At 35.7% G+C, this 22,249-nt stretch overlaps 3 protein-coding genes across 6 annotated transcripts; 1 reads left to right on the top strand and 2 right to left on the bottom strand.

Annotated features, from left to right (window-relative positions):
* Nucleotides 1–2,963: 2,963 nt before the first annotated feature.
* LOC136411801 (uncharacterized) lies at nt 2,964–22,233 on the top strand. 4 transcript variants are annotated; one of them, XM_066394547.1, is made up of 7 exons: nt 2,964–3,178; nt 18,473–19,073; nt 19,129–19,276; nt 19,389–19,634; nt 19,687–20,003; nt 20,062–20,343; nt 20,736–22,233. In XM_066394547.1, the coding sequence occupies exons 1-7, from the start codon at nt 3,073–3,075 to the stop codon at nt 20,794–20,796; spliced, it is 1,761 nt and encodes a 586-aa protein (XP_066250644.1). In that variant the 5' UTR covers nt 2,964–3,072; the 3' UTR covers nt 20,797–22,233. The 4 variants fall into 4 exon arrangements, 3 of the variants coding, with proteins under 3 accessions (XP_066250644.1, XP_066250635.1, XP_066250624.1); XR_010752354.1 differs by lacking the exon at nt 2,964–3,178 and having other exon boundaries at nt 17,533–19,073; nt 20,736–20,909; nt 20,974–22,233; XM_066394538.1 differs by lacking the exon at nt 2,964–3,178 and having other exon boundaries at nt 17,410–19,073; nt 20,089–20,343.
* l(2)10685 (5-methylcytosine rRNA methyltransferase l(2)10685) lies at nt 12,757–17,372 on the bottom strand. The gene is made up of 4 exons (XM_066394575.1): nt 17,225–17,372; nt 13,298–14,266; nt 12,978–13,234; nt 12,757–12,925 (listed from the first exon to the last, which is right to left on the bottom strand). The coding sequence occupies exons 1-4, from the start codon at nt 17,303–17,305 to the stop codon at nt 12,781–12,783; spliced, it is 1,452 nt and encodes a 483-aa protein (XP_066250672.1). The 5' UTR covers nt 17,306–17,372; the 3' UTR covers nt 12,757–12,780.
* Nucleotides 14,466–16,532, bottom strand: LOC136411835 (facilitated trehalose transporter Tret1-like). The gene is made up of 2 exons (XM_066394588.1): nt 16,399–16,532; nt 14,466–16,319 (listed from the first exon to the last, which is right to left on the bottom strand). The coding sequence occupies exons 1-2, from the start codon at nt 16,448–16,450 to the stop codon at nt 14,929–14,931; spliced, it is 1,443 nt and encodes a 480-aa protein (XP_066250685.1). The 5' UTR covers nt 16,451–16,532; the 3' UTR covers nt 14,466–14,928.
* Nucleotides 22,234–22,249: the final 16 nt, after the last annotated feature.

The raw sequence follows: 22,249 nt of genomic DNA, 5'->3' as shown, positions 1-22,249 counted from the left end.
TATAACTCATGGGTAGCAATAGGCTTTAACGCTTTTCATTGAATTTATTAATCAATAAAAACCCCCAATAATTACTATGTTACATGTGAAGTGATTAAATAATGAATCCTCAGATAACGCCTTGAATTGCAGCACCACCACAGCACAATCATAATAAATTTCTGCCTTAGCTCGGACGACTTATTACAGACAAATGGAAGCATGAATTATTGTTTCCAATTGGACGTAATAATCAACTACTGTGAAATAATACTTATTTATTACTGATGGTGTGGTTAATGTCAGGCTTTTTCTTGGTATACTGGCTCTTAAGGTCATTATGATATATTAATATTTTAGTCTTCAGAAAATCAAAGGAAAAATATGCGTTAAATCTACTAAGAAAATTTGCCGGAGAAAACCAATTCCCTTCTGCAATTTTTTTGAAATAGTTATTGACCGTATGGACATATAATCAAAATTTCAATTACACAAGATTTGACGGACCTTTTGCCGGTACGGAGATACTTTCTGCCCATTCAGTACATTTTATAAACTGTGACAACTTTTAGATTCTGTTTATTGCAATGCTGTCTTGAAATTCATTAAAAATTTCATGACTTATTAAATCGTAGTTTCGCAAAGGACCACACCCTAAGAATCGTCCTTGTCAGTATGGGCCCTGCACCTGTATTACTTATAATAGTTTCCTGCTTGAGGTTTTTTAAACCTCTTTTTCATGCAATTTTTTTCTTTTTTTGATACCATGAGTGCATCTTGGTTTCACTGTTATTTTGGGACTGAGTTTCTCCTATTATTGCTCAAGTTTTCTAACTTCAAGTTTCTAAATTCTTGTGATGGTTGTTATGCGTTAATTTGCTCTATAAAAGAATTTCGTAAGCCACAAAAATCCTCCAATTACCTTGTTTTCAATAACTTCAACCAAGCTACAATTTAATCTTATACCGAGTGTCCAGACGAACCCTGAACGTGGGGAGATTAACACGGAAAATCGATTTTTATTTTTTTGCGCCCGCACGAATTATCCAGTTGAAAAACTTCTACATGAAAGTCGTACTACTCAAGATCGGCTATTCATTCAATCTTCTAATTAGAGCCGTTTTGTTTGTTTTTAGCCAAACGGCTCTAATTAGAAAATTGAAAAATTGCGGAATGTTGGCCGGCCTTGAGTACTATGACCTCCATGCAAAAGTTTTTCAATTAGATAATCCGTGCAGGCACAAAGAAATAAAAACCGATTTCCCATGTTAATCTTCTATGTCTAGAGTTCGTCTGGGCACCCGGTATAGTTTTCTTGTCGTAATAGCGGGTTATTTTCTGCATACTTCTTTAAAATCCTGTCGCAAAACCGAGCATATTTTGCATAATTAACCATGGCACTTACACGTTATTAGATCAACTTATTACCATCAAATAAAATTTAACTACGATACATGATCATTAATCTAATATAGTTTTCTCATGTTCAAATTACACGCATATACATCTGCTTAGAACTAATTAAGTCAATTTCACCTGATAAATAAAACCAAAAACCAAGTGATATATTTACTTAAATGTAATACATGTCCATCATTTCTATCTATAGTATATGAAACAGCTACTTTCCCGCATTTATGCAAAACTTTACGTGTCTCATATTGCAATTGCCACTTTTTCCCTTGTCTACCACGGTAATTCTAGAGGGAACTAATTGGGCAAATCGGCCTATGCGAATTAAGCCATAGGCGTAAATGGTGAAAAAATCCTTTGGTCGTCATTATAATACAATTTTACTAGAGCTGTGAATATCTCAAAAACTGCTTCATGTGAAGTATACGCTTAACATCTATTTGGCTTCTGAGCCAAATCCATTTATAATGGAAACTGGGCCTTCATAAATGATTGTTGTTCCGCCACTGGTGGGCGTTTAATATTGATAAGGAAGACATTCCTATACAGTAGTCTCGTTAACATCGCTTAAAGTCGCTGCGTGATTTCGAATTTAAATTAAAATGCTGTATTAATTGAAAAGCGATTATTCCCCTGTCAGGGAGCGTTTTTAACTTGGAGACTTACAACACGAGTTGAGCAGGAGAAATAATTACGCAGGACAGATCAATCAACCCGGTGTGCCCGTTTGAGGCCTTCTTAAGGTAATGAGGCTCGTTTAATTTCCATAATTACTGCTGGCACGCAATATGGAAAGGAATGGTCTAAGATCGGGGTTGGGAGGGGGAGAAAATGGTAAATAACGGTTGAGGCAAATAAAAGGAAACACTATTTTCTACAGTATTAAAATCAAACTCCTCGGACTTTTGTGTGATTGATGTGTTCACTTAATGTGAAAAAGTGTGAATGCTGCGTCCCATTAAACCCAAAATTTCCTTCACTTTTCCCGTTTGGTTGGGTGGCCAGTTATAACTCGAAACCTTGCGTGTGACTACAATAAAATCGTTTAACCAAACAAATGTTCCTGCAGCGTTCTAGAAAGTATATCTAATTGATTTTAATAGGTCCACGCACAAAAAATGCTTCTATATAGATATATCGAAATTCAATTTCTTTTTTTGGTCCATATAAACCTTTACCCACATTCGTTTAATGGCGATAAAGCGGACGCACGCAAAGGTTCACAATGGACCTCTTAAATCAAAAGTAAAAGTAGGTTCCTGTGTAATTAAACTACGCGTACACTGAGAGAGAAAAAAGGGTATTTACTCAGCTCATTCAATATTCATAAATCTTGGCCATTTCTGAGGCCGGTTAGTGGTAGGTAGTCCCTAAACCAAAGAACATAATTATGCACGTCGGAAGGCCCAACATGACCAAGACCATAATTCCAAGATTTAATGGTAAAATATGTTAGCAGGCCCATTATAACTAATTAGAATATTGCTAAGTGTTTCTACGACCCGAGAGTGGCAATTGTGGCATATTTATAACAATTTCGTTGCGTGCCTCAGACGTGCATTAATAAACTTTAAAAGGCGAACAACTAATGGGAGTAATACAGAACCTTAATGGGAACCTCTTTATTTTACGAGGTACTACTCGACGGAGAGATTTATTGAGTACGGCGCATTGAGGCTGATGCTAAAAGAAAGCGATAATGGACAGGAAGGCTTTTTGAATATCGGCATCAACGCAGAATTTTATATATTTGCCGTGAGCTGCAACCACTTACCAGATGTCCCCAGTATGTATTAAAGTGCGGTAATCATTTGTAATTTGTATGGTATTTGTATCTGTTAATAATTGAAATAACTATTAGAGGAGGAAGTATTTCTTGTCCTTCTGTTGATCGGATTTGATTTAACAAAAATTTGCAAAACAGTTCTCTAACAATAATAAGGGCTCATATAGTATATTCTTCTTCCCTCGCCTACCGACACTTGATATCCGAAAAATGAATCTTAAAATTTCACATATCTACAATCAAGGACCTCGAGAACCAGTAGAGGCCTCAAAAACTATTTCAAATTCTTGACTATACAGGGTGTTATTTAAGTACATGACCAAACTTCAAGGGGTGATTCTTTGAATGATTCTAAGACGGAAAGTGCATATAAGCATAGGTTCAGTAATGCTTTCTTTTCAAGGTGCAGTGAGTCAAACTTTTTTCAAAAAGTCGTTACATATTAAAAAAAAATTAAATAATACGAAGACACAAACTAATATGACGTTGAAAATTGGTGAGAGCTTTTAATATAGTGCAAAGGAATCTTTTAAACTAGAAATTATTTGTCTCCTTTTGCTAGTGGTGTACATAGAGGTAAGGCCAAAAATTTTAAAAAATCAAACAAGAAAAACGCTTTATTAAAACTACACTTAAACAAATGGTACGAATTTTTTAAGTAAAAAATATTTTACAATAAGTAACACGAAACTTGCAATAGTTGCTGAAAATGTTTATTAAAATTTTTGAGAAAAAACGATGTTTAAAATAAAGTTTGACATTCTGTATTTTGAAAACGAAGCATCACCGGACCTATGTGTATAAAAATTTTCGTCTTAGAATCACCCCAAAAATAACCCCTTGAAATTTGGTCAAGTACTTAAATAATACCCTGTATATTTCTCCCTCATTTGCACTGCCCCAGCCCTGTTGCATACCAGATATGCATGAGACATAACACATGCAACATGAGATATGTATTAAATGCTTCTTTGAGGCATTAATAACGCAAATCAGTTGAATTTAAACGGATGCCGCACGAAGTATCGCACACCAGGAACATTTGCGTGCGTTGCTCTGGTTTGCGATACTTTGTTCGACGTCCATTTAAATTTGATTGATTTACATCATTAATTTAACACACCTCAAAACAGACATGATAAACGGTTGTTAACAGACGGAAGTCTTTAAGGTTAAAAACACCCAAACAAATGTTCATATTTACGAGATGATTTAGTGCTAAATATATATTTATTTTCTATTATAACATGCATTCGGGCTGGTTCCACAACGTTAAAATTTTTTCTAAAAAACTAGTGTGACTGCTCCGAAATTTCAAAATTTTCAATTTCGTTTAGAGAATTTCCTTCTGTCACCTATTTACTTCTATTTCACCTTAAGAAGTTATGTGAAAGGCGTGTTTGTATAATTTAATAAAACTTCTTTTAAACGAGGTGACACTGGTTACGCATATCGTGGGTTATACAGTGTGTAAATTTGAAAACAAACTACCCTCGATATTTCGGTAATTATAGAAAATATGTAAAATGCACAAGCGCGTCTATTTTATTTTCAAGAGGGACATTCTTTAAGTCGGTTTTCCATTTAATTGCGTGCACCCTCTAGCGGGGGTGGAAACAACCACTAAAACCTTATATGGGAAGGGGAGTTGAGTTCTACCTCATTTCAAAGGTCTTTCAATTACTTTTCTAAATGTACTTCTTTTTTCATTGAGAGATTTTCGAAAAATCATATCCAAACCGTAAATAACCTACGGTATTAATGTATTGAAGAAAACTTGTTTATTAATATTTTAAGCGTTCAAAATTCTATCCATTGTTTTCTAAACAGTAATAAAGTCTGTTTTCAAACTCCACTCTAACATTTACAAAAACTTCTACTTGAATTTCTCTACACGTAGCTGTAATTCTTCTTTTCAATTCTTGAGGCTGGATTTTATAAACAACAGAGAAAAAACCCAGAGGTATTAAATCGGTCGATCGCGGTGACCACTCAATTGGTTCAATTAGTTTTCGACCAATCCATTTGCCAGGAAATCTATCCCTAAACAAATAAAAACCAAAATAATCACCTGTTGTTTATAAAACCCAGTCTCAAGATTTGGAAGAATTGAAGAGAAGAATTACAGCTGCGTGTAGGAAAATTCAAGAAGTTTTTGTGAATGTTAGAGTGGAGTTTGTAAACAGTCTTTATTACTATTTAAAAAGTAATGAACAGCATTTTGAACATTTAAAATATTAATAAGTAAATTTTCTACAACATAATTGAGACCGAAGTTTATTTACGGTTTGGAAATGATTTTTCAAAAAACTTTCAATGGAAAAAAAGGTACATTTGGAAAGGTAATCGAAATACCTTTCAAATAAGGTATAAGTCAGCCTCCTTTCTCATTTAAGAATTCAATGGTTGTTTCCATCCCTGCTAGAGGATGCAAGCAATTTAGTAGAAAACCGACTAAAAGAATCTTCCCCTTGAAAATAAAGTTGACATGTTTTTGCATATTTACATATTTTTCATAATCACCGAAATATCGAGGGGATCCATTTTCGAATTGACACATTGTATAGATAATTTGTAACCCTGAGGAACCTCCCACAGGTTACTCATAATATTGATATGAAAAACGATAAATGTTGAACGATACACGGCCGGTATGCAAATAGCGTACTCGAATTTACCGGATTATCAAGACTACTTTTATGGAGAAATTTTCACAAATTTTCGTGTGTATTATAATAAATGCATTAAAAATTGTCGGTAAATTTTAGGGCAACATGCATAAATGCAATTGGCGAGTGATCCAAATTGCGACAATGATTTTGTTCTAAAATTTTCTAGAATTTTCGATGCACGAATTATATTCGGAGAATTTTAAGGCCCAAATGCTACGTATCAGTGATACATTTGTATAATTTTTCACTTATAGACATTGAGAGAAATTTTATCATGAAAACGACAGCAAATTTAATTAATGAACGGTACAGCATAATTTTCAAATAACTCATCTAATTTCATAAAGAAAAACCTTTAGCTTGTTTTGAAATTTTTTGGCTAACTTTCAAAACTTGATCATGGATACATCAAGACACCATAGAGCCAAAAAAAGAGAAACATTTTCTTAGACTAATTTCTTTGCAGGTAAATTACTCATATCCTCATATTTTAATTATCTCCATCCGCCATGTTCTGCTTTATTGCTCCGATTAGACCTAAATAAATGGAAGTACCAACGCATAGGCAGACTAATAGGAAAAATGGCTCCACAAAAAAAAGAAAAAACTGGGTACAAATGTACAAATTTATCAACGGAATGGCTCTCGATTACAACTCCCTTCTTGACAAAGTGTTATTATCTTCAAAGAGTACTTAAAAATCAATTTGCTAGCATCTAAATATGGCAGAGTAATTAAACGTAGTGTGGCTCGTTTTTTTACACTAGGTGCATATAGAAGAATACAGGAGAAGAGTAATTTATCTAAATTAAAAATTCCTGTAAGAGTACCGGGGCTAGTCGAATAGTAACATTCTCCCACTTTGTATGGAAATCAAGCTTGACTGATTTTAGCGGTGTTTTTATGGTTTTGCAGGTCTAGAAGACCAAATAATGCACATAAAATACATATGTCTGAAACTGTCACTTCCTTGAAATCTCATCTTACAATCGCAATATTAGTTCCAAAAAGTCATAATGGCATCTGGCCGTACCTTCACTTCTTTGCCAAGGAAACAATGCAGGATACTGTACGTTTAATAACACCTACAGTAAGAAGTTTAACGGTGCCCAAGAACAATAACTATTATAATAATGAGCGCAAAAGTTGTGGTACTTTTGCAGTTTCCTGAAGTCTCGGAATCGCATTGTATATGGCGACTGGTCGGGTGATGGTTTAAGGCGCCGACACTCAGTACCCACGGTATCGCCAATTATTTTCCGAAAAAACGCTGAATGTGGCTTAGTAGGTAAACATACTGTCTATGGCAAGTGGCCTCGTAAAAATGATTCCATTGGAAACTGGCTGAATAATAATCCGTACGATAGGAATGACGCTAAGTGACGGTAGGAATGTCATTTTTTGGGTTCTTTTTGGTTCTAGGTCTACGGAACTTACAGAGATTTTTCATGTGCACTACAAAGAGTTTAGGCAAATATTTGCACCGCACGATTTTGAGAAAATCTTAACTTAATTGATATTTGGAGAGTTTTATTGGATAAAATTCGGAATCTAGACAATCTTTGCACCATGTTAGATCTAATAACTATAGATCACGCAAGCGTTGAACAGAAAAAAAATGAAAAAATATGAAGAATTTGAAGGTAGTGCTACCTAACAAAAGATGATTCTACATTTAAACTCTTCAGCAAGGAAATGGTCATGCTTCATGAAAGAGATTTAAAATCTATTACAGACAAAAAAAAATCAATTATCTGAAGTTATCTAGTTCATTGGGTGAGGTATGAAGGAAATAGCAAAACACGCGACAGAACGAACCTTCAAAGCCTAAGGAGAAGAGAAAATTTTATAACTTAACGTAGTAATTTTTAAACGAAATGCTCTCACTCAATGCTTCTGGTTCTTTGATGTTCGAAACTATCTCTAAAACACATCTCGGCAATTATTCACCTCTCTAATATCAACTCACAAGTTCCTTGTTAGAATGCCTGAAGTGAAAAAGCTCCATTGTTTCAACATGTTTTCTCACATACTTACAAAGCTATAAAGTGCACAGTCATAATTTATATACACCTAGCAATTATTTTTGATATGATTTATTAACGCGAGTTTCTAAAATTTATGATAATCAATCTATTAGTATTTTATTTGCAAAGGTAACTTATTTCCACGCTACTGCAGTAATACAATCAGAATAAGTAGCGTAACTGTACACTTACATTAGCAGTTATCAAAATTATGGTCCCACAGTTTTAGTGGGAATTTCGGTTGTAGTTAAAGTCTTTACGGTATTGTTACTTTAGAATTAAAACTATATCTGGGTCGGTTTATGCATGTCGTGCGTGGTGAATTATTGCCACTAGTTTCCGTGAATAGCGCTATTTATATAGATCAAATAGCCCGTCATGGTGATGGGCACCAAAAAGGTGTAGGTATAAAAGATAAGATGGTTTGTGTTACTCTAATTAATCATTGGGATTTCCCTTTTGAGTTAAAAACAGCAATTTCGAGCATCGTAAAAGCGATTCAGCCTGAACTTATGGAGACAGTAAAGAACACTTTCTATAGTTTTTGCGCTCGCGTCTGCATTCTAGGTGTTAATTAAACTTTTATTAGATTAAAGTCTAAATATTTTGCTTTTCGATCTTATACAAAGCACGATCTGCTTAACTAACCATAAAAACCAAGCACCTCGTTAAAGTTTCTCCAATTTTATTTATAGACTTTGAATGCAGCTACAGTATTAGCCAAAATACTTGGAACTTTTTCAAAGTGCGCATAAACTGAAAATTTGATGAACATCAAATTTTTTTATTGTAATTTTATTCTTAATAAAGGTACACTTTAACCATAGTAAAATTAAAAATCTTCTTACAAAGCTTTATGTTTATGGCAACAAATTCAATAATAATTAATTTAATAGAAAATCTCGTTAAAAATAGGAACTAAAAAAGCTTTAGTATTTGTTGTGATATCCCTTTGCCTTGATCGCTTCTGCTATTCTCCTAGGCACTGATTCTATTAATTCTTCAATTAGTCGCCAATCAACTTGATGCCAAGCTTGTGTGAACCTTTCAAGTAGTTTATTTCTATTTGTAATGGCTTCGCTGTTCGGATCATACGACCTGCATGGTCTCATAAATTCTCGATTGGATTTAAATCCGGACTTTTGGTAGGTCACTTCATGGTACACACTTGTTCTTGTTGTAACGACTCTTTCCCTAGTTTTGCAGAATGTTTGGGACCATTACCGTGTTGGAAAATAAAGTTGACTGCTAATGATTCTAATGAATAAGGTTCCATTATATTTGTTAATATGGCCCGATACATGAATTTATCCATTTTTCCAACAATACGATGAGTGGGGCCCATACCTTACCAAGAAAAGCATCCCCATATTAACACATTTCCTTCACCATGCTTAACGGTAGGTTTAATATAATTTTTATTTAATCTTTAGTTTTTTGGACGCCTTGCATGGACTATACCGTCATTGGAAGGAAGGTTGTATTTGGATTCATCACTGAAAAAAACTTTTTTCCAATCTTACACTGTCCAGTGATTATAATCGAGTGCAAATTGCAACCGTGCTTTGATGCTCTTCCGGAACAGTGGTTTTTTTTGTTGGACGGTAGGATCTAGATCACCTTCTAACAGCCTTCTTCTGATGGTTCTCGATGATATCTCTGAATGTCCATTTATATGTATTTTCCGCAAGATCTTTGATGATGACAGAAACAGATCACTGTTGGCAATGTTGATCATTTTTTTTATCCATTCGTTTGGTAGTCTTTTTAAGCCTGCCTGTACATTTTCCCGGGATAACATGACTGTATACTCTAAACTGTTTAATAATACGCGATACAATACTCTTTGGAATATTTAGTCTGATAGAAATATCTTTTTGCAATATTCCTTGCTTATAAAACTAAATAATTCTGCTTCCTAAATCGAGTGAATGTGATTTGGCTTTTGCCATTGTTGAAAAATAGGTAGTAATGTAAATATCAAGAAGTGAAAACGAAATGGCCAAGAAAATAATAAACGAATGTAAAAAACTGCTTTTAAATTATAACAAAACCAAGTTTCAAGCATTTTATTCAACACGAAAGAATTTTTTTTTTTCTATAGAAGAATGCAAAGAACAAAATGTTAATATTATATTGTTGCCGAACAATAGGGCATTTTTTCTGAAATGGGTTTGTTTCTATTAGAAGAGGGCTACCTAGATAAAAGCACAATTTTCTAAGTTCTAAATATTTTGGCCAATACTATATGTAAAGTTAAATTTTTGTAGTGTGGACTATTGCGCGGTTGGTGGTCGGTACCACGCAGAACTCAAATAACGGGAACCCGCTAAATATTTCCCCATTTTGCACACAGATCTGTCTATCCAATTTACTTTAATCAGCGGATTTTATTGCCTGTGAAGGAATTGCTTTTATGGCCGCTTTTATCGCCGTTTGGGCCTTTTGGGTGTATTTGGGGCAGAAAGACAAGAAATCTTAACGATTACTTTTGAAATGGATGCACGTAATAAAACATTGATGATGGAAGGTGAGCTGTATAATAATTGTGAATGTTAATTCTGTTATTAAAGAAGGATGTTGATGCCACATAACTTCAGTGAAGGCACTTTCTTTCGGTATTAGTATTTAATTCGATTATAGGCGCTAGTTTTTGCATAAAACTGAAAAAGGGACATTTTCTACTTAACTCATGTTAAGCTTAATCGACGCTAAACGCATTCTACTTAAGCCTGGCTTGGCACTTAAACACCTCAAGCTTCCGCCTTACCGCGCTTTATTGTTTTTGCCCAAGGGCCCGTTGCGGATATTATCGTCTTAAAGTGGTTACACCGTTCCTTTAATTTCCTTTTGCCCTTGTTAAACCTCGACTACTTAGTGCAGCTTTTCTTTTTTTCTGCTAATATTACACATTGCATAAAAGAAAGCGACAGTACAGTACTTTTCTAAGATAATAGCAATTTGTACAGGTGATACGAATAAAGATGTTTAAGTCTCAAGTTTTATACAAAATTTTATTCAATTTAGAATTTTTTGTGATTAAAAAACAAGAATTAACTTTCTACAACATTTTCTATGATTTTTGAAAATGTAACGAGTTTTTTCTCTTAGTTGCATCAGTAGATATAATTATTTTAAATCATTAGTGAATACAACCTCATTCGTGGCGTTGTTATGCGTTGAATTATTACTTTAAAAAATTTCCAAGTAATTAATAAAAATATAACAATACCTAACTAACAAACAATGTGTTCGAAAAGTCTTCATTCGATTAAGATAAATAATATCCGGAATCACAGGATAATTGTGATAGGGATCCCGGAATTGTATTAACTAACGTGTACGTACTTTACTTGGGTCCACCAACAACGTCAGCGTTACTAATAAAACAGTTAAGAAAGGAAACGTTTTGATAATTACTCAAAAACAGCCAATTAAATGCCAATTAAATTGCTGAGCAAAGTAAGCCACCAGCTCGGCGATAAATTCTCAAATTACGATTTTACAGGCGAAAGTAACGTTACCCTATTAGTGAGGTAATTTTGTTCGGCCATTGGAAAATTTTAAAAAGTACTTAGATTTAATATATCATCAAGCTGTCTGATGGAATTGATATGGGAAGCATTATTAGATTACATAGTTTAATCACATACTGCTAGTCATAACTATAAGCAAAATTATTTTTCAACCTGTAATAAAATGATGGAGGAGATATACAGGGTGATTTACGTAACTGTTTCATTAGAAACTTTTGAACTTGCAACTATTTTTAATTTTTCATATTTTGAGGTTAAACTAATATAAATAGACTCTATTTAAAAAAAAATATTTTGAAGGTCCTACTATTTCCGATTATACCGGAAGTCAAGGTTAACTTCCTTATTTTAAATGAAACACCTGGTATAACTGGAAGTAGTATGACCTTCAAACTATTTTTAAAAAGTAGAGTGTATTTATTTTAATGTAACCCCAAAGTATAAAAATAAAAAATAGTTACAAAACAAAAAGTTTCCAATAAAACAATTACGTGAATCACCCTGTATAAACGAGAACTTCACAGTTTAGGCGACACAATATGAATACATAGCCTAAATAGTGATGAAATAGTCGAGAGGATATAAAACACGAGTGTAAAAAATCCAAATAACTTCTGACAGAATGGTGGAGGAAAGATTATCTTTTTTCTTTTCTTTGAAAATATCTTCAAAATTTTCGAGTAAGTACCAGTAGAATTTTCCAAAAACACTTTACTAGAAAGTGTAAGAAATATAAATACATTTCCCGAAATTAAAACACTTTTAAATCTGTAGTCAATAAGGATTTTCCATGAACTAAGAAGGGGGTCTTATACATAATAATGAAATTGTTCCCAACTGAGATGAAAAGATATCAGATATCTTCTCCGAGATGCACCACATTGTGGGCTTGTTTACATGGTTCCATTATAAACGAGTTTTATTAAACGCTGTGTCATAAAATGTGTTCTTTATTATTCAACTTTTTGTACTTACCTGCACTTGCTGCTTCGAAGTGGTCTTTATCGAAAATTTCTTCTCTACTGCAGCAATTTTAATGCAATAGTGAAAAGAAAATGTTGCGCTGGCAGCATTATCAATAATGCTCACAAAGGCCGAATTATTGTTTATTTTTGTATGTCGACATTTAATTTCACCCGAGTTCAAACTAGGAAAACTCATAGGAACTTTAAAATTAACGTTTGTCACGTTAAAGCAACGCATAATCCAGAATGCACGAAATTTTACATTGTTAGTCCATTAACCGTTAGAACAAAAAGTTAAAATTTAATTCTGTAGGGGTCAAAAACTGTAATTTCACTGAATTATGTTGTTTTTGTTTTGTAAATTATAACATAACGAAATACTACAAAAACATGCCTTTATCCCTATTTAATCCGTTTCAATTTACAAAAATAAGTGGGACCGTAATTCTGCCTTTTCTGGGGTAGCACCAAGTGTCCATACTTGAGTAGTTTCTGGTCGGCCAAGTGAAATACTCGCCTGGTTTGCAATAAGGCTGGAGCCAAGTTCCTACAGCCACATAAGTAATTCATTATTCCGATTTAAAAGAAAACACACTCACTTGACAACATATTCCATCTTAGTTTGCTCCCAAAGCTTTTTCAAAGCCATGCTAACAACCCCGTCGTTTTGTATGGGGCTTAAGGAGCATGTAGAATATACCACAATGCCCCCTTTTTTGGCTAAAGTTAAAGCGTTGAACAGCAGTTCTGATTGCAGTTCGGGCAACTTTAGTCTCTCTTTTATACGAGAAGGTTTGAATATGTTGTTGTCATTTTCTTTTAGCGAATGTCGGTCGGTTGTGCAGGGGACATCAACCTGAAAACTCACCATTTAATTTGATAACTTACACTAACCCTTAAAACCGAACTTAAAACTCACTAAAATTCGATCAAAATCGTCCATCTCCATGAACCTCCCGTCTAAATTTGTTAACTTGACTCTACCAGGAATGAACCACCTTTCATTTAAATCATACAAAAACTGCTGATAAACATTCTCGATTCTACTAACTCTTGAATTAGACACATCATTGGAAACTAAACGTTCAGGATATAAAGTTTGTAGTGCTAATAAGCTTTTGCCTCCAGGGGCTGCACACATGTCCAGCATACTGCAGCCGGGCTTCAAATCTAAAGCCAAAATAGGGAGAATTGAGCCTCCATCCATTAGGTAGTAGTTCAAAACCCCTGTAGTAGCTTTCTTCGCTGGGTTAAAGTCACTAAAATTGCCCTGCTCGAAACAGTAGATATTTAAGTTTTCTGGGAAGTGGATGTCATGTTCTTTTTCGACTGGAAATGATGTGGTAGGATCGAACATCTGATAATGAGAAGATTCTGAAATGAAATCGTCTTTGCCTTTTAGCTTAGTGGCTGGGATGTATTCATTTAATATTTCTAGTGCTAATGCATTTTCCTTTGTGTCAATCAGTCTTCTTGAGTCCAACTCTGCCGTATCTAAACTAGCTTGAAGCGAATATTTATACGCATTAGTTTCATTTTCATCAGATTTTTTCTTGACTTGTTGATCATCATTGCTTAGGTCCTCAATTTCCTTGTCTAAACTCCATATCTTCTCTAACGCGGCATTTCTCTGATTCTTCTCAATTTCTTCTCGAATGTACTCTTTTTCTAAAGTGAACAAAGTTCTAACATTTAAAGCTCCTTCCATCTCAAGTTTGGCCATGGTTTCTTCATTTTCACCATAGTTGTTGACTATTGCCACATATTTTTGTTTGCCTAAAAGGCCTTCTCTGATTGAGGGCCATTTCTTCTTAAACACTTGCTTGTAGAAGTCGTCAAAGTGTGCTAAGGCTTTATCTATTGGGTGGATTTTCTTTCGGAGGACTGACTGAAACGGAGAAATACAGGAGGTTTGATCATATAGGTATAGTACGTCGTTATTTATGGTAGTTAATTTTTTAAGGGGGTATCTTAAATTTTATGGTCCAGCCTATAAATATCCAACAAATTTTTATCATAGGAAGTGCAGTGAGTCTCAAAGCTTTGGCACAGCCAGATTGAGCGCAATGTCGATAGAACCCACAACTGTCTGTAATCACAACTCCGTCGTTTCTAAGGAAATAAAGTATACTGTATTCATTGCCTTCTGCGGGTGTACGAGGCAAGAGGTAGATGCAGTCGAGTTATCAAGGACGTATATTGGGCATTTAGCCAAATGATTATATGATATAAATCCTAATGTTCGGAAACCACACAATTCAATTTTTCAAATTTTTATGAAAATCTACAGGGTGTTACTTGCTTTGGAGTCAAAATCCCTGCTTCCCCATTTTTTGATGCTTCATTCGTAAATTTACAAGGAACAATGTTTGCACCTTACTTAGCCCCTTAAATGATGGTCTCACATGTGAAAAAAAATGTATTTTTAATGTTGCACTATTACACTACTGAGAAAACCATAGGTACCAAGCACCTGTATTTTATTATACTACTTAAACTGTCTTTGTACAATACTTAATTCAGCAATCCCTTCAAAGGAGGTTTACAGCACTAAAACTTCCCCACACCCTTCTCACTCTCCACAATAGCCTCAAAAGCATTTTTTGACCTAGTAGATCTTCCTAACCTCTTTTGAATATCTTGCAGATTCATCCCTCTGGTCTCAAACAGCACAATAAAGACATATATACAGAAAATCCCCATACAGCCACTGAACATGAAAAATGTCCCACTAGCCCCAATGCCCTCTACGATGCCATTATAAAAATAAGTTAACATGAAGCCGATTAAACAATGAATTGCCATCGCAATCGAGATGCTGATAGACTTAATGTTGGCAGGGAGGATTTCGCTCATGTATAAGAAGGGTACCCCACCTAGGCCCGAGTTGAAAAAGATTAAGAAAAAAAATAAGCAGACCAATGGAAGCCAGTCGATTTCTGAAGCAGTGCTCCTGTCAAAACTTTGGAAGTTGAAGAAAATGCCCAAGAGGGCTAGAGTGAATGTTAAGCCTGTGGAGGAAATACAGAGCATTCTTTTGCGACCTAAATGGTCCACCCCAAAGGAGGTGAAGCAAATTGTGACAAATTGTAAGCCTCCCACTATAATGGAAGATATTTCCGGGCCTAAACTACTACCAGATTTCTGGAAAATCAGCTGAATGGAAAAATAGATTATTATAATCCCTGAGAACTGCTGCATTGAGGTTACAATAAGAGACATTAGAAAAGCTTTCCTGGCAACCTTGCTTTTTACAATACTCCTCACCCCTTCACTGGGAACTTTATTTGACACATATTCTTGAATCACATTAAGTTCCTTTTGAATTTCAATATCTCCACAGATGTTGGGGTCTCTCATCTCAATCAACGCACTTTTGGCCTCCACAAAGCGTAGCTTCTGCACTAAAAAGTGAGGAGATTCTACTACGAAAATCGACGTCCCAGTCATCCCCACTAAAGCAATTGCCAGTAAAATCAAATTGAACACTTTAATTGAAGTGTAAGAACCTATGCAATATGACAATAAAGATCCTAGATTAATAAAAATCGAGGTAGTGGAATAGAGTAAGCCCCTGCGGGACACTTCAGCTACTTCTCCAAAATACACAGCTCCTATGGAGATTCCAGAATAAATACTCATTCCTGCAAGAAATCTTGCTATGTAGAAGTACCAAATATTGTTTCCAAAGGCTGCTAATAGAGTGGAAACTATGTTGGGCAAATGAACACAGGCGATGGCTGGCTTTCTTCCAAATTTGTCCATAATAAGTCCCGATAAAGGTGGTCCAAAGACACCTCCAAGAGAAACTAATGAGGCTATCCAGGACTGTTCAGTGGAGGTGATTTGTCGGCCTAAGGGGTTGTTGCTGGTGGAGAATTTTGGGAGTACTGGAGAAGCCCATGTTAGCATTAGACCACATAGGAGACTAACGAGATTCACTATTTGATGGAAAATAATGTATTATTATTCAATGTTTTTATTAAGTTAAAACTAAGGCTAAAAGTAATGAAACCTTACCGATTATAAAAATGAAATATATCCTCAAGTTTCCTAGCTTAAGAATAAACATCTTTCATGTTGATTAATAACAGCCAAAAGAAGCTTTTACTAATTTCACACATAGATAGGTCATTACTGAACAATACAGTTATCTCAGTTCCAGAGATTGATTATTCATATATGATAAGTTATCTGTGGGAGATAGAAAGTAACAGTCATAGTTAATGACTTAGATTTCATGGAAATTATATCACATTTATCATTAATATGAGGGTTTGTTAGGTGTTGGATAAAAGAATAATAAAAAAATAATAAACTCTGATTAAGCAGTTTTGAAAACAGGATTTAATCATTTACACATAATGTGATTATTTGCCAAATTTCGATTCTCCAGAGTGAATTTATTAAAGTCTTACATGGTAAATTACACTGAAGCAGTTTATAGTGTGTTGATATAAGTTAACAACATACTTACTATGGTATCAAAACAGAAGGTAGCTAAAAAATTGCCTCAAAATTCAAAGAACTGTTTATGAAAAAATCGTTGTCAACTGTTGCAGTGCATTGCACTTGTTCTAATGTGCTACTTTACTAAGGCTAAGGGCTACTTTACCTGCTTCTTGGCAAACTCTCTAATAAGGTGGTGTCAAAATAGATGGTAGGTTAGCTCAGATTGCTAAGTTATCTCAAAGCGCAACAAATTGCTCATGAGAAAAATTATTTATCAACCATTATAGTGCATTTCTACCTGCTCTAACATCCTGGAAAGGGGGGTCTATACCCATGTCTCGAGAAACGTCTTAACAAACCTTCTTAAAACTATGGTGATAAATGGCACACCTACCCAATGATTTGGCGGATTTTTATACCTCACAAAGACCCGAGAAACTTGATTAACTCTCCTTAAAACACTGTATGAGTACATTTTTGCAACAATAACAAAAACCACTAATTATCAATAACTTTGAGTATAACCTCAATTCATTGACGAACCCGACAATCAGCTGTTCGGTGGCGCAAAATTTCAAAAACCGCTGCGCGTGCGAGTTCCTCCCGTTCTCAACTACGAATAATTTATTAAGCCCAAATTTGGCCTTTGCCTACATGACATGAAAATTATAATACCTCATTACCCAAAGCGTACATAACAGGATTAATGTCGGTCAAATAATCTGGTCCTAATCAGAGAGTAAGAAACCCCACGCATTTTGTTAGCCCCCTATGTCGGAAGTATGGACATACGTGAGGCGCAGTCCCTTTATGTCGAAATAAGACAGACGATGCGCAGCAAGTCTGTCCCGTGCACCGATATTCCCGGGGTTGATAAAAATCCAACCCTTGCTATTGCCCGTGCCAGTATTGATTTCAGAATGTTTGAATTTCTCGTAACTTGTGTACAAAAAACGTTAATTGCTTTGTTTATCGCGTAACTAGGCCCCTTTCCGGTGTTAAGTGTTACTCCCGCGAGAGATTCAGTGCTACGATAAGATTGCCATTATCCACTGCACCTAATAATCAAACCGAGTCACCACCATGTAAAGAAAAGTCAGTGATTCGTCAACAGCGCAGCATGGATGTGAGGAAAAATTTAAAATGGATTTTGGGGGCGCAGTTCCACAAAGCGTAGGATTAGATACGGTAAGAGCCCTGCATCAGACTATAGTAGCTTTGAGAGAAGCTTTAGAACAGAGCAAAAGCCAGATTTCAGAGCTGAAGGCGAAAACGTGGCCCGTTGAGTCGGTCCAAGAGGTGGTGCAAGCACTTTCCATTGAGAATCACGTTCTTAGACAGCAGCTTGTTGAGTCTGAACCTTCAATTACTGCCACAGATAAGGGCCAAACTGCTGAAGTACCAATAACTACTGTAGAAGACCAAAAACCTGCAGAGCCAGTGAAACTCAATAATAAAAAAGTTACTATTGTCTCGCCCAAAGCGAAAAATAAGTCCTATCAGCTAGAGACTCGCATCTCAATTAAGGCCAAAAGGAAATCCAAAACTGCTTCCAGATCTCTAGAGAGTTTAACAGTACTAAAATCACCAATAGATAAATTCTCCTTTACCAAAACTGTAAGCTTTTCTAATTTGCCTTCAGTAAAAAGGGAATTTACTGCCGCCATGTCCAGTGTTTCACGGGAGAATTCTGAAGATGCGGCAGAGGACAGCGACAGATACGACGATCAGCTTTTGAGTCCCCAAAACGACTTAGACCAGGAGGTCGATGATATCGAGCTGATTTTTACCACTGATGACACCAAGGACCAAGATTTTAAGGAGGGACTAGTTCCAATCGACGCTAGAGGTTCCAACTCGAACCTTCTGAACTTCCCTCTAAGTGACCTGGACCAAGTTTCTGACCGAGAGTTAGACGATGAAGTGTTCAACGATGACACAGGGCAGGAAGCCCATTGTCCGCAACAACAATCGTTTGATATGAAAAGAGACAACTCTATCTTGAACTCGCGATCGGACAATTCAATAAACCATGAGAAAAGTCTGAAGAGCTACTGCTCTTATCAAGACTCGAGTTTCGAAAATAAATCGCTAGAAAAGGATGAGAGTTTCGATCGGTTTGAGGAGCGGGTGCGCATTGTGGAGACCGATATTTCCAAATGCGGAATTCATGAGGTTGAGTATATTGGGGCTAGAAGGAATACTTGTCCTAATCCCATTCAGTATAGACCATTGCCCCATAGGTATGTGCTTAGGAGTATATGAAAATGATTGGGAAGTGATACATCTGTGTTTCAGAGAAGCGATATCCAGAGGTTTGAATTCAAGAAAATCCAGGCCTATTTTGACCCATTCAAATGCAATTAGAAGGGAGTCGAGTGCTCAGACTGATATATCGGCGCTGCCGGGGTCTTCCTGGAGGTCGGAAAGTAGCTTGGCTAACAAGGTACGGAATAAGATTTATCATTAAATTTAGCTCCAAAAGCAAATTTGTGTTTCAATTAAAAAAATCCCAATTATATATGAATTTTCTAGTCATTTTTTCCTATTTTTCCTAGGCCAAACTCGGAGAAAACTTCACCACTTTACCTTCAAAATACCCTCTACCTGGCTCCAGACTGAAACTATCGGAAAAAACTCTAGAAGCCCGCAGAGTCCTATTATCAGACATCGGTTTCACCAGCATGGTACCCGAGTTGTCTAGGTCTGCAGACCACCTGTGTCCTGGTGCCCTTAAACCACCCAGTGTAACCAGTTACGGACAGTTCTTGAAAGCCACCGACTTGTATTCGCCTGGTTGCATGGTATTGATAAAAACCACACACGGCCCGGGCAATAATATTTCTAATCTTTTAGTCACAAAAATTCACTTGGACCGCAACTACCGCCACTCCTAGTGAGAGTAGTCGCACTCCTTCACGTTACAGCAGCATCTACCCCTTGTCTCCTCCAGTACCTTCCAGAAGGTGCTCGGCTCCAGTGTCCCCTTCAAGAAGGGCCATGCTGAAGTCTACTCCTTCCAAAGTGCGATTCGCGAACGGTTCCTTGCCGGAATTGAGATCTGACTGGACCACTGTGGACAGCGGGGATAGTACCGATTCTCTAGTGGATGAGGCTGAAAATTATCTGCGAAGGTCTATAGATTGTATAGTGACAGAACCACCGACCTATGGGTAATTAATCATGAATTCTTAGATTGGATTTTATGTTTAGAAGTGGATGATTTTGTAGAGAAACTCGAAGGTCAGTCCCCCGTAGAGCCTCAGCACCTGAACCGACGAGGGACAACGTCCCTCCCCAGGGTTGGCAGCCCTTCTTGCCGCGGTTGCCACGGGACCTCAAGCCGGAAAATTGGGTGAAAGTTATAACTCCTGAGGGGAAAGTACGTGGGGGCCGAGTCAGGTATGTGGGGCCCACAGTTAAGCAGAGTCAGGAGCATTTCGTGGGGGTTCAGTTGAGTTTTCCCGATGGGACTAGTGATGGTACTCATGGGGAGCGGAGATACTTTCAGTGGTAAGTTTAATCAGATGATTTAATACTGCTGGAACTTTGGAACGCATAAAGAAATATTTTACTGTAATACAAGGTGTCTTTAATTGTGCAAAACTCTAACACATCACACATTCTCACATATTCTTGTCGTAGAAAAAATATTAACTTTAACGGCTTCTGTATTTTAAAAATCAACAGCATTAGACTAAGGAAGATCGTTTTGATAGATCTTTGTGCAGACCATTCAGAGACACACAAAGAACTTACAGGATAACGCAATATTGCGCATACCACCATAATTCTTTATTATTTTGCAATTATACTTGAAAAAGGTTTTTGAGGTCTACAATTTTTATGCGCTTCAAAGTTTCAGCAGTTTCGTCACTTGATTTTGATCTATTCTCATATTTTAGTGAACCGTATCATGGTATATTTGTGCCATTCAAGAAGGTGATTATGGGTTGGCGGCCTTAAGGAGTGACTAAATATCTTTCAGATTGGAAATGAGCAATTTAATTTTCTCTGTTGTAACATGCATAGAAAATAATCCAGTATTACACAAATCTTTCTACATACCTACCTTTAAGGTTGGAGATTTTGGCGAAGGTTAAGGAGAGTAACATATGTATACTAATTGTTAAATATTTTTAGATTGAAATTGTTGATTTTAATGGACACTAAAAGACCAAGAATTATATTTTTATGGAGTAGGACACCTGAAGGAAACTAAACAGTGTATGTAAAAAAGGAATTGCCACTTTTAAGTCTTTTACTTTCACATTTTACAGCAATGACTTCGTATCTAGAGAGTAGTTTGAATTTGATGGTATTTTTAGCTCTCCTGATATTTTCCTAATGTAAAATACTCTCACTGCTCAATCAGCTGTCTTAAAACTCTTTTAAAAGATGTCTAACTCTTATTGTTTACAAGGTCGTTAAGTAAGAATATAGTAAGTAAAATTAAGAGAAGTAAAGGAATATTAGTTAAACATTTAAAATCTAATTAATGCGGCGATTTGCAAATTCAAGTTTTCTCGTGAACTTTTACGAATATTGCAGTTGGAATTGCGGAGATCAATAAACAACAATGGATTATTATATACCAAGGTTGTGAAGTACATTATGACCCCAACATCAAGCTTAAACCTCGAAGTGCTGATTGATTTAAGAAGTATGAGTCACGAGTATTTCACAACAGCGGTGCATCAATTCCTTTTTACTACTAAAGTTAACTAGACATCTTTATATTGCAATAAACTTACCCAAATTAAGCATATCTTAAATCCGAAACTTTAGAAGACAACGTTTCTTGATTGCTATCAACATTTCATTTGATATTAATTTTTACGTCAACTATAATTTGATAATGGTATTTTTGCCCATTAGACCGCTAGGTAAATAATAAGTCATATATATCATTATAAACCTGAGATTCAACTGTTCTAGTAAAAAGGGCGAGAAAACGAACTCCAGTCATTCAACAGACCCAATAATTATTTCTTCTATAACTAGTAGTGGAAAAAAGGGTGTACTCACTACTTTTCAACCAGGAAACAATTTCTAAGTGATATGAGTCCCAAGACTATGTCTCAATAAAACATTGAACATTTGTAGCCACCAAAATATTATTTACAGCTTCCTTTCCAGCTGATATTCGTTGAATGAACATTATTCCTGTTTGTGGCAACTAAATACAATTTAAAGTGCTCCTTCATCATATCATATAAGTTATTTTGGGCTTATCAATCAATAGACTAAGAGAATTTAATAATTTAGAGAAATGCTTCTAACAGGTATTTGTCACCATCAGTATTACCAGAAAGACTACTCATTACTGTTAAGTTATGGATGTAATAATTTTAAAATACAGGACTATACAAAAGTAATAAAATGGACATATCATTTCAAAAACAGTTGCGTTTTAATT

This window comes from Euwallacea similis, chromosome 1, assembly GCF_039881205.1.
Source record: "Euwallacea similis isolate ESF13 chromosome 1, ESF131.1, whole genome shotgun sequence".
Lineage (NCBI taxonomy): Eukaryota > Metazoa > Arthropoda > Insecta > Coleoptera > Curculionidae > Euwallacea > Euwallacea similis.
The sequence above is the reverse complement of the archived record's forward strand: the minus strand, read 5'-3'. Positions and strand labels throughout refer to the sequence as shown.

Coding starts and splice junctions, on each gene's coding strand:
- LOC136411835 (XM_066394588.1), bottom strand. CDS start 16,450: ATGTTTATTCTTAAGCTAGGAAACTTGAGGATATATTTCATTTTTATA. Junction 16,320..16,398: donor ATATTTCATTTTTATAATCG/GTAAGGTTTCAT, acceptor TCCATCAAATAG/TGAATCTCGTTAGTCTCCTA.
- LOC136411801 (XM_066394527.1), top strand. CDS start 17,974: ATGGATTTTGGGGGCGCAGTTCCACAAAGCGTAGGATTAGATACGGTA. Junction 19,074..19,128: donor TATAGACCATTGCCCCATAG/GTATGTGCTTAG, acceptor TCTGTGTTTCAG/AGAAGCGATATCCAGAGGTT. Junction 19,277..19,388: donor AAAGTAGCTTGGCTAACAAG/GTACGGAATAAG, acceptor TATTTTTCCTAG/GCCAAACTCGGAGAAAACTT.